The 12120-nt window shown below is 41.1% G+C and overlaps 1 protein-coding gene across 2 annotated transcripts in view; it reads left to right on the plus strand.

The window, feature by feature from the left end:
- The window catches only part of immp1l (inner mitochondrial membrane peptidase subunit 1), a 15204-nt gene extending 3149 nt beyond the window's left edge, over positions 1 to 12055 (plus strand). For both annotated transcript variants that reach the window (XM_034869978.1, XM_034869986.1), the window contains 5 exons: positions 5454 to 5564; positions 5671 to 5759; positions 6144 to 6270; positions 11239 to 11349; positions 11895 to 12055. In XM_034869978.1, the coding sequence (XP_034725869.1) occupies positions 5460 to 5564; positions 5671 to 5759; positions 6144 to 6270; positions 11239 to 11349; positions 11895 to 11975 (513 nt within the window). In that variant the 5' untranslated portion in view covers positions 5454 to 5459 and the 3' untranslated portion in view covers positions 11976 to 12055. The remainder of the gene's footprint in view (positions 1 to 5453; positions 5565 to 5670; positions 5760 to 6143; positions 6271 to 11238; positions 11350 to 11894) is intronic.
- Positions 12056 to 12120: the final 65 nt, after the last annotated feature.

Consider the following 12120-nt stretch of genomic DNA (forward strand, 5'->3'; position numbering starts at 1 on the left):
AGTTCTGAAGGCAAAAGGGGGTCCAACCCGTTACTAGCATGGGGTACCTAATAAAGTGGCCGGTGAGTGTATATAGGTGCACTACATATTGTAGATATACTCCACAGGGTCGCTTTCACACTATCATGGGTCACTTGAATAAAACAGAGCCATCATCAATGTTACAGTAACACCTGTGCTTTCCCTAATATGACAAGTCAAAATGTCCGCTTTGGGAAAGGCCTGCTGATGATGTAAACCTCTTTCACATATCAGATCAGGCAAACCGCTGGCAGGGGAAAGGCCAATTTCTTTTGCACTGTATAATGTCCACTATTAATACTGGCTGACTGATGAGTGATAAGTGTAATCCTTAAGACAGCTGTAAAAAAGCTTTGTGTGGCTAAGAGAGGCCAGAGGCAGCACAAGATCACAGGATACTGCGAGGCTCCAGAGGACGCAATAGCCCAACTGCTCACTTAACAAATGTTCTCAGCAGAGGCAGTCCTGCTGTTTTGACAGCACTGTTGAGATTTATATGTGCTGACAGAAGACCAAGGAAATATATCATGACTGACAACACTGGGCAATGTGGAAAGCCTAAATGAGACACATAAGATCCGCTGACTGACTTGCATCTCAGATGGAGGAGAGCTAGCTTCAGCAGTGCAACATGCAGGATGTAGGAGTACATTGCTATTGAAACTTTCACCACATCCTCTGTACAGTCACCTAATTTTTCCAATTGTCTCAAATCCCAATTTAACCCTTGGGTTCTGTAGCACAATTCAGTCAGTGGTAGTGTAAATAGAGCAGTCTAATTGTGCAAAAACAACATAATTTTCACCCTTTTTCAATGTGTCATCAGTGCATGTTTTTGTTTTTCTGCAGTCTTTTTGTCAGTTTTATCAGTCTCTGTATCTGATTGAGCTATATAATGGCAGCAGTCATAACATGTCAGACCTTTCCTGGTCAGATTGTTTTGGTTTCTTCAGTTTAATTCTGCCAACAGTGTGGAGCTGCGAAAGGCAGTACACTTCTTGTGTCCGGGGGATGCAAGATTATCATCAACATGCTCTATATTTGTTTTGTTAGCGTTAAAAGTAAAGTAATATTCTAAGGGCACAAGTACAATAAGAGTAGGATGGGTTTTGTACGCAGCTAATTTTGTCTAAGGATTGGTCTTTTTCCATTTATTCAACGTTCCATATTTTAAATAGCTTTATTTTGATTTCTTTGCTGATACGGCACGCCATACAGCAAGCCATGTTTAGCTTGATTTAAAGGATGGAAAAAAAAGACAATGGAAAAACAAATTTCTGATAGAATGAAAGGTATTCATATACTTAAAAATCATAGGTTTGCTTAGAGGTCGAGGTGTCTGTCATTAGCTAGTGTTAAAATATATTGGGCTTTGTCATGAGCCGGCGAGTGCAAAACACCAACTCCTCTGTGAATATGATACAACACCAGATAAGATCTCTCAATTCTCTCAGCACCAGGCTAGCACCATACATTTGCTTGTGGTCAATACAATAAGGCTTAGTGGCTGATTTTTCCATTCTATATAATTGGCTGGGGACTCTGTCAACCCACACTTCCTTTCATTTCATAGCAGTTGTATTCATATCACTTGCCTATTATTTGCTCTGGCTGACCCATTGATTGTAGGTTTAAACCCTCAGCTCCTCAAATAGTAACCTCGCTCAGCTGTTTCACGGCTGTGTTGCCGTTAGCAACAATGAAAAGAACAATATGGAGATCAGTTGCTTCAATTAAGCCTCTGATAGAAGGCAGACCTAGAAAAGATTGGGGGCTAGACATAGTACTCTGTGACTGGGACTTTTACATCTGTCACTCCCCATCCAGCCAGGTGTCTGTGTCTAAATCAGTAGGATTATCTCTGATTGGACTGATAGTTGAAACAGACCCCCCTGGTTGCCAAACCTCTTCTTTTTTATAGATCACATTAAGATAAAATCAAGCACAAACGCAACAGGACTAATGCCACGCCCTCCTCTGCCTTCTGCTGCCCAGAGGAAGACATCAGAGGTAGGATTCGTCCTCCAGACTCCCTTCCATCTGGGATCCTCAGGGAGAAAAAGAATATCTGACAAGGGGCTTGTAAGCCTCTTAGCCCCCCTGTTGCCTAGCTCTCTCTCAGCTCATGTTTTCCTAATTTAGTTGTGTAAGGAGTCCACTGCAAGGCCCTTATGTACTGTTTGGATTGTGATTCTCTTTGTGGTTCTAATAGACTGCCCATGTTTATCAATTAACACTGCTCACCCAGTGGCAGGTTCAACTCTCTTGAGACCAGTAGCAGTAATTCCTTTTTGAATATTTTCTTACGGCTTCAATTGTGTGTTTAATTAGATATCCATTTTGATATGTTGTTATTGGCCTCACCTTCACTAAACAAACATTTGCTTGCTCTTATTACGCAGGCTTAATTTCCAAACTGATACTTAGCAAAGTTCAACAGAACTGGCTGCGGAACTTTAGCAAAAAATGTCAGAGTTAATATTTGTTTATGTTAATTTGAAGCAGAACATTGTTTTCAATCTACAAATATATTTTAATAGAAATATTGAAAACAGCAACAATATCTTTATCCTCCAACCTTTAAAACATTTCTTAACATTCCAAACTTGATTATTTGACAATTTACTTAAACATTAGAATATTGTCAAGGTCATTTCAATGTTTTCATCCTGAGGAAGCATCACATTTGATGATATGAAAGAAAAATAACAACTTGCCCAATTCTCATCAACTAATGAGAGGCTATTCCCATTTTCCCTAGGACTTGTCTGTCATAGCAACATTTAGGAAGCCTCTTTATACATGTCAATGCAGATGGCAGAAAAACACCTTGTTTACATTTTGTTTTTGCAGCAATGTCTCAAATTGAACACTTAAAATGCTTTTGCCAGCTTGGTGGCCACAGTGATAGGCATCCCTATTAATACTGCACTTCATGCTCATAGTTGTTATTGCAAAATAATCTTTCAATTTCATACATACTACTTGTGGTCGCTCTGTCCTGAGTGAACAGGGTTCCCTCAGTAAGAGGATCACAGAGTTAAACACACAATGAGGTGTTTCCATCCACAGCCATTCATTTGGGATCCCCCTCTTTTCCCCACTGTAACGCTGTGCTGTGACCACAGGAGGCCCATGGCCACAGATGGTGCTGCAAAGAGGGCTGCGCTGACTTTCTTTGTTTTCCCATGAACATGTTTGGCGTGTAATCCTGGATTAACAGAGAGACTTTGTGTTAATTTACAGCTGTAATACAGCATTCAATTAATGTTGGTGCTCCCCAACACACACACACATGCACTGGGTATTAGTGTGGGTTGCTTGACTCTTTGCTTGGGGAGTTAGAGGTAATATAGATCCTATCAGAGGTCTCTGAGGATGTCTACCTCATTCTGAATCCCAAAGGAGTCACTGCAGCTCATATATACACTTACTATGAAACACATAGGTAATGCTTTTGTCTGTGCACAGTCGCACCACATCACACCACATGTGCACACACAGGCACACACTATCAATGACAGAGGGTGCCTCAGAAAACCAGGCGGCTGCATATGGACTCTCTTGATATCAGTCACTGGCCGTGTGATCTTGTTATGCAAAGTCCCTTAATCCCTACCTATGATGAATGGAGGGAGGGAGTGTGTTGGGGGGGGGGGGCTGAAACAGAGATATGAGGGCAGCTGTACAGAAGGCTGTCCACTATGTTTTGCGAATGAGTGCTAGCAAAGATTCCTGATCCCCAGCCTAGCAGAAGGAAGAGCATGTGTAAGATCATGTCTGAGAGTGCATTACAGTGCCGCAATGACAGAGATGCTGGTGGATAAAGCACCAGGGCAAGACAAATAGAGCTGAACTTGTTCCCTTAGTGCGGACCTAGAGATTCACATAAACCTTTAGACCACTTGCTTCCAAACAGAGGAATTATAGGGCCAGAGGTGCCATTGTACCAGCTGTGGGAGGACTGAGTTTATAGTTCCTGTGGAACAGAACAAGACACCAGAGCAGAATGTGACTGGAAAGGGCCACTTCATTTGGGCCCTGTGCTGAGCATGTATATGGCCCCCTTCGCCTGCTTGAGTGCTGTTATTCACAGTTGCGGCAAAAAGCAGAGGGTTGCCATGGGCGATCAGGGAACACGGGGTAGCAGCACACAGGGTGGGGTGTTGGGGTGAAAGGATGGAGTTGGTCTTTTTTGGATCAGAGAGGATGGTGAATGGGCCAAGGAGCCAAACCATGCTAGGGATGAAAGAATGGATAGAGGGTTTAATAGGTGGAATATAGTGCGCATGAATAAGAGGTGTGTGTGTGTCTGTGTGGGTGTGTGTAGCTGAGGGGTGTAATGGGATTAGGGGTAACACCTTTGGCAGGACTGGAAGAGCCACCTGACACCCGGTCTGTTGGGGACCTGGTTTGAAAGGGGGGTGGAGGTGGTGGGGCAAGGGAGAAATGGGGGGTCTAATCCGTGTCCATCTTTGGGAACTCATTCCCAGAGCTCTGAGGATTTGGGGCTTTGGTTTCCGCTCTACTTACTTTTGTTAATAATACCCTGGGAGGGAGAAAAGACATGGAGAGAGAAATAGAGAAAGAGACAGAAGGAATAAGGGAGACGGAGAAAATATTTCTTTACCCTGTGGTGGACTGGTAGGACAGCGGCCTAAGGTAAAAATGTTTGAAGTGCAGACTAACCTCTAGGCCATTTTTTTCTTCTATTTATTCTTTTCAAAAACATACAGTTTCAATCTGTTTGTGTATTTGCATATATGTGTGTGTGCAGGTGTGCCTGCGTACACACTGTGCACGGCAGTGTGTAAAGATTGACTTACTTTCTTCTGTCCATCCAACAGGTTGCAGCTTGAGTAAAAGTCAATAACCTGAGTGGGGCTGGGATGTTTGCTCAGAAGACACACGGATGGTTCGTGTGTGTGTATGTGTTTGTGTGACAGTGTTTGCAGGGCGGGTAGAGGGGGGCTGGGGGTGTTTTTGTGTTTCTATGGTGCTGACAGAAGTTGATAACTGCTCTAATGATTGTGGTGGTAGTAGAGGCAGTACAGTGTCAGGGACTAGCTGCAGACTGCTTGGCTGGATGTGTCACAGTCTCTGTGTTTGTCCATCACCTGAGCGCAAGGTGTTGATTGGTCCATCCCACACAGGATCAAAGTTCAGGGCAGTTTTCTAGTGTGAACTGTCCGCTCAGCCTCTGAGAATGAAACACCAGGGAATGTGCCATCTTAGCATTAGGCCAACTGTGACAACCTTGTCCACACCTTTAGAAATTAAACCCCAAATAGCTTTTGTTTTTAGACATCTTGTAAAAGACATAAGGCTATATATATGGATCACTAAATCTTTTCATACCACTATATGTATAGAGCATATGATAACTATGTACACTGACTGTCCATAATCTATAGTTGTGTTTTGTGCTGTAGGTGGAGATGTTCCGCAGTGTGCTGGGGAAGACCTTGGGGTTTGTGGGCTACACAGTCCAGTATGGCTGCATTGCACATTGTGCCTTTGAATACATTGGAGAATTTGTGGTGGTTTGTATTATCAAGATTACAGAATGAATGACCGATTTTATTCGTCACAAATTATGTTAATTCATGTATGCAAACTATGTTTTCTTGTTTTGTTTTTTTACTTTAGTGTTCTGGTCCATCCATGGAGCCTACCATTGTCAACCATGACATTGTTTTCTCTGAACGGATGAGTCGTCAGCTTTTCAAAATACAAAAGTGGGTTTCAGACAGTGGATTTGTATGCAACTGAGACATTTTACAATTTACATTTTTGATTCACTGCATGACTTTTAGGCCAATTTTCTTTTCTTTTTTCTTTTTAAAGAAGGACAGGCTTACAGCAATGCCCAACAAGTATACATCATAGATAAAACTATGTAATTTGCCTATTCTGTGAATTATTATCAATCAATTATTCTTTATTTGTACCGCACTTTTCATGGAAAAGCAATGTAACACAAAGTGCTTAACATTATAAAAACAAAGACATCAACACACACACACACACGCACACACACACTCACAGTTAAAGGGAAAGGCAGGAAGAACACAAGACCCTGAGTGGTTACAGATGAACTGATTATGTTTTTGTTTTTTCAGGGGTGATATAGTAATTGCAAAGAGTCCATTTGACCCACATATGAACATTTGTAAAAGGGTTATTGGACTGGAAGGTGACAAGGTCTGCACAAGTTCCCCATCAGATCTTTTCAAGGCCCACACATATGTGAGTATGTTTATATCCCAGAAGTCCATATTTGTTATGTATATAAGTGTTATGATTTTCATCTGCTTTACCAAGAAAAGTTTATGATAGCAGTTTTTTAGTCTCTTTGGAAGAAAAAAGGTTAAAAAGGTATGGTAAAATAGAGAATAAATGAAGAATGTGTTTGCAACAAAGTACTTGAGTTTGTTTCACCCTAAAATGAAAAACAGAATCTCTATGCATTATGCAAAACCATCTCTCAGTTTGTCTTTGGTTTCTTTGTGTGTGTGGACCACAGTCTATAGACTATCAAAGTTGTTTACATTTTAGGCCGCACACATCCATTTTGTGTCATTGGTCAAAATATCAGCTTTTGACAACACCTATATTTCCTCAGAACAGTGATAAAACCAGAGAGTGAGCAGGGGTTCTGCTGCTGAAACCACTGTCATTGCTTTTCTATTACTACTCTCCCCAACGCCCACAGCTCAGGCCTGCAATCTCTCTGAAGCCTGTTAGAGTTAGTGCCAGCCGAATGGACAGACTGATGGGTGGGCGGAGGTGTCTGTGTGTGTGTGTGTGTGTGTGTGTGTGTGTGTGTGTGTGTGTGTGTGTGTGTGTGTGTGTGTGTGTGTGTGTGTGTGTGTGTGTGTGTGTGTGTGTGTGTGTGTGTGTGTGTGTGTGTGTGTGTGTGTGTGTGTGTGTGTGTGCGCATATGTACGTACGTTTGCAAACCAATGGTTGCATGTTTTTGAATTTATTGTGTATTTTATAGACTATGGGCAGTTGAATGAGTTCAGCAAAACGTAGTGCAAGGCTGAGCCTGTAAGTGTCATTTGACAAATGAAATAGGGAATAAAGAGGTTTCCTCTTTGACTAGCTTCACCCCCACATACAGAGGACTGAACTTGTAATAGGTGACATCATTGCGCTGTGATTCGTGATGCCGGGATGTAGGGACAAATGTTTCATTTTGGGTCATGGTAAACTTCCCGCTAGCTGGACGGCAACTGTATTTTTGGTTTGTCCATCACGATTTGGATGAAGCTCATCAACTTCGATTCATGTTGACGCTCCTCTACTTTCATTCACTTTTATCTCGCAGCTACCAAAACCAGTCAATAGATGACAATACATTGGTGGCATGTTGAAATCTTCAAAGCTGTCCATTCATTCATCTGGTTTCTGTTGTCAATCCAAATTAAGATTATGTGGATCTGCTTTACACTCATTATGAACGTGGTTGTGTTTTAATATGTAAACTGTGTAGCTTGGGCCAGTTTCACATATAACTTTTTAAATCAAAAAGGGACAGCCAGTGTCTCTATGACATTCTGTACTGTAATGTATTGTCTCAAATCAACTTTGAGAGTTAAAAAACATCTCTATTATTAACTACACCTCACACAGATAAGTTTATATTAGTCATAGTGTGGTAATACACAATAGCATATTGTATAATTTAATAATAATAATTTATAAGTCGTTTATATATATTAAACACATCTTTACAACTTCAGAAATGCACATCCCAATATCTAGGTGCCAAAGACAATGTCTTTTTTTATCCACAGTCCACAACTCAACAATATATTAATGTTCTCACATTTGAAAAGCTGGAAACAGAGGATATTGGACATTCTTGCTTAATTAAACAATTTAAATCATTAGTCTATTGCCAGAAATAGCTAAAGATTAATTAAAGAGGAGTAATAATTATATCTGTTGATGTTCTCAGGTATTGTGTTTCCCCACTATCACATCAGGTTTTACGCCATAATGAAATATAAAATATTACTCACATTTGAAAATGTAAAACTGCTTATTAAGTACTGATCTAGACACTGTGCCATTGTATTTGACCCAACTTTTTTCAAATGGTTACAGCACTACATGTTTTATTCATGTTATGTTAAGACTAAAAGATATATTTGTAAACCTCCAGCATAAGGGCAGGAAAGCTTTGTTTACTAGCACAACAAATGTACCTGGGATTTCTTGTGTATCTGGTGGATGACTGGATTTTGGCTCATTATGCAGCAGGAATGGAGAGACGGAGAGTGAAAAAAATGCTGAGAGCTTTTATGATTCTTTTTGGTTTTTGGTTTAGGACAATTTCCCTCTTTTGAGATTGCATTTCTAGGCCTAAGCAAGCGAGCTTGTGTGTTGTTGTGGACACTTTGCATTTGTAATATTTTTGCTACTCCAAATAAACAAAGCCGATGAGAAGCGTGAAATAACCAGTATGCTAGTCTTCTGTCACTAAGCATTTTATTCTCAAATCATGCAGCCTAATATGCTTTCCGTTGTTAATTCTTTTAACTCCCAGGAGCAAAATCATCGGCTTTATGTGACAACATTTGGGGTAACTGAGAAAATACCCGCTGTTAACATAAATGTTTAGGCTCCCTCAGGGAGTTTTTTTCCCCAGAGGATGTATGTGTATGTGTGACTGTGAGGATGGTGTGAGCCATTATGGGTGGACCCGTAAAGATAAATTTTGGAAGGCAGCGTTAGATCCTGTCATCACCTCCTTTTTTGTTCTGACAGACAGGCAGGTCCTCTCCACCCTCAGAGATCCAACAGCAGACTAATTGCCCTGTCACCTTTTAGAAATCATTTCTGTGTCTGAGCTATTGTGTCAAAACAATGACACTTGATCCCTAATATTATAGCAAAGAGGGCGAGAGAGGGTGACAGAGAGATGAAATGCCCCTATACGTTCTGTTCTTTGGAGTTTAGATAGACAGAGTAATATGGTGAAAGATGATCTACATAAGCCTGTATGTATTGAAGATGAACATAATTCACCACCTCAATCATGTTAATGTAATGAGCACTGTAATGGTGTGGCTGTTTAACAACACACCTCCGCAGCGAGGAGAGCTCCAGTTTCAGTGTCTCTCGAAATAGCTCTGACAGGTACACACAATCTCTGCCATCCATCACACTAGAGCCGCCAGCAGAGCCGGTCAAAGCATCTTTACTCGCAATACTACAACTCAGTGTTGGGCCTACTCAATCTTTGGGAATCTTTGTGGTTGGAAACATCTGTTGATGACAGTTTTAGCTGTTACACTGTCGCAATAACATGTTTATACTGTTTATGTGCTATTCTGCCAAATGACGTGGGTATTTCCACACCACCCTGTCTGCAGAAGCTTATGAAACAAAACCTTTTATGTGCATGCAAAGAATCAAGTGATGCTAATGACTTTGTGGCTATTTACAGGTGCATAAAACAGCAGCTGTCTTTAAAAAGCAGAGACAAGGATGGTGCATTATCTGGTTACACCGCTGCTTTGCATCAACCTGGTTTTAAATCCGCATTGATTTTTTTTTTTCTTCTTCTTGTTCACACACCTGCGCCTCGCAAGTTGATGTACATAATATTTTATCCTTGTGCTGGCCACAGATAGATAGATAGATAGATAGATAGATAGATAGATAGATACTTTATTCAACCGAAGAAAATTTTAGAACTACAGTACAGCAGGTCAAGTTTCAGACCTCTATGCTTTCTGACTTTTCCAAAAAAACTGCTTGGTTGATCCTTAAAGTACTTTTGTCTTTACTCAGGCTTGTGTTTCTCAATGAGGTCATGTGTTTTACAGGACTCAAAATCAAAGTTCTTACTTTAGCTGTTGTTGATCGGATTGATTGGGCGTCATAGTGGTATTAGTCAGGCTGGATCCCATCACTGAAGTGATGGCGACAGCGTCTACGAAAAGTTTTCATCCATTTCACTTAATAAAGTCTGTGTGTGCAGCGGTTTCACCAAATTCGGGATAGCCGCTTGCATTTTTTTGTTTTGATGAGGATAAGCACAACAAAGATTATGCTTTCTTTTAAATAGAAGATTAGGAGAAATGGCAGATTCTGGTTTGGCAGATGACAAATGGTGGTGTTTCTATTTCCTGTGCTTGGGAGCCAGCATATGTTACCATGTTAATGAGGTGTAATGGTGGGAATCCAGCATGCTGACATATGGTTCTCAGATGACTCCTTTAATGACATTCATTTCTGTTGTCGTTATTCGGTGAGTTGTTTACCTCATGTTAGGTCAACATGTCACTCGCTTGTTATTATGTCACATCATCTGTCTCAATTATCGAATATGAAATGTAACGCAGCATCCCACAGTAGGACTGAAGACTAATCAAAGAGCAGGGTGATGGGACTAAGAAATACTGGCAGAGGCAAAGACGTGACGTCACCTTAGTGAAGATAATATTCGTTACCGTTTCGTTATTCATGTTTTTCTCTTTCCTCCAGAAGACTTTTGCCGTTAAAAAAGTTAGGCAACACAAAAATAGACTCGTGGATTGTGATGCCCATTATGACAATATAATGTGTTGTTGATCCTGTCTGCACATATAGGGGGACAGCGCACTTAATTAGGGCCTTGACAAGCCTACTCTCCTAAAGTGATGAGATTAATCATAATTGGTGTCACTGGGAATTAGAGCCCGCTTGGATGACTGCCCCACTGGCAGGTCGGACCACGGTGGAGACCCTTGGACACTGCTGCTAGCCGCAGCTTAGCCCTCTCTATCTCCCTCATTCCCCATTTTCACTCTCTGTGTCTCTCTGTCTCTCTCTCTGCCCCGCTATCTCAGGCCCCTCTCTTGCTTTGCCCTCCCTGGGTAAGAGGGGCGCAGATCTCAGCCAACAGCCTAATGACCCTGTTTGAAGTTCTTATAAATCCCTCCCGACCCTGCCCGTTACCCATGACCCCTCTCCTAAGACGGTTCGGGGTTAAAGAGGGACAGGCAGGTTGACGTTAAGATAGGCTAAGGAGGGAGGGATGACTGAGGTGACTCGTAGGGGGTAGGGGTAAAGTAGGTTCTCACTACACAATAGTTCAACTCACTTTTACATATTAAAGTTAAGAAACTGGGCAATTTCAGAAATTTCCTTTGTTGTGGGGTAAAACAGTCTACATGTTAATCATTTTTTTTCCTTTTTACATGTGGTGATGGCGTTTAGGTTCCAAAAGGCCATGTATGGCTAGAAGGGGATAACCTCAGGAATTCCACTGACTCAAGGAGCTATGGCCCAATTCCCTATGCCCTCATCCGAGGGCGAGTATGCTTAAAGGTAACAGGGGAGGTGTACTGTATTTTGTCATCTATTATAAAAAATAAATCTAAAGAAGTGGTATTTTGCCATATGAGGAAAATAGTTACAATTAAACCAATCATATATTGGTTCTAACAGTGTTCATTTGGTTTGGTTGATTAGTACAGTATGGCCATTTCTAAGCACAATTCATAGATGTGAGTCAGTTTGAAGTTCAAAGCAAGTGGGTCTGATTGACCAAAGCCTGGACAACATATTGTCTAGCTTTCCATTCTGCTGTGTTGTCATGTCACTGGATGTCATAGCAACCACGACCCTGGAAACAGGTCAGCCAACCTTCTGTCCATCTGATTGGACAGCGGCACTCCACTGGAGGCCCTATTACGACAGCTGATGAAATAACAAGATCTTTGAAAACAACATTAAAAGCCATATTAGCAAATGTGTCCAAGAAAAGAGAAATAGTGTTAAACATAATGGTTGGAAGTCCTTCCATTTTGTTGTTATGTGAGTCTTATCTCTCTGTTAACCCATTGTTTCTCTGTACCCTTTGTCCTATACAGCTTTGGCCGCCAAATAGTTTTGGGACCCTCAGTGAAAGCCCAACCAGACGGATCATTAAAACTCAGAGTGACTCAGACTGACTCATTCACTTTGTTTGTACCGTATGTTACTTTGTTTTCAATCATTTTTGAATAAACTGTTTAAAATGTTATTTTTTTAATCATGCTGAGCTGATTTAACACCCAGTATTTGAAAGTTGAAAAAGCAACACTATGCAATCATAAA

This window comes from Etheostoma cragini, chromosome 1 (genome assembly GCF_013103735.1).
Source record: "Etheostoma cragini isolate CJK2018 chromosome 1, CSU_Ecrag_1.0, whole genome shotgun sequence".
Taxonomy (NCBI): Eukaryota; Metazoa; Chordata; class Actinopteri; order Perciformes; family Percidae; genus Etheostoma; species Etheostoma cragini.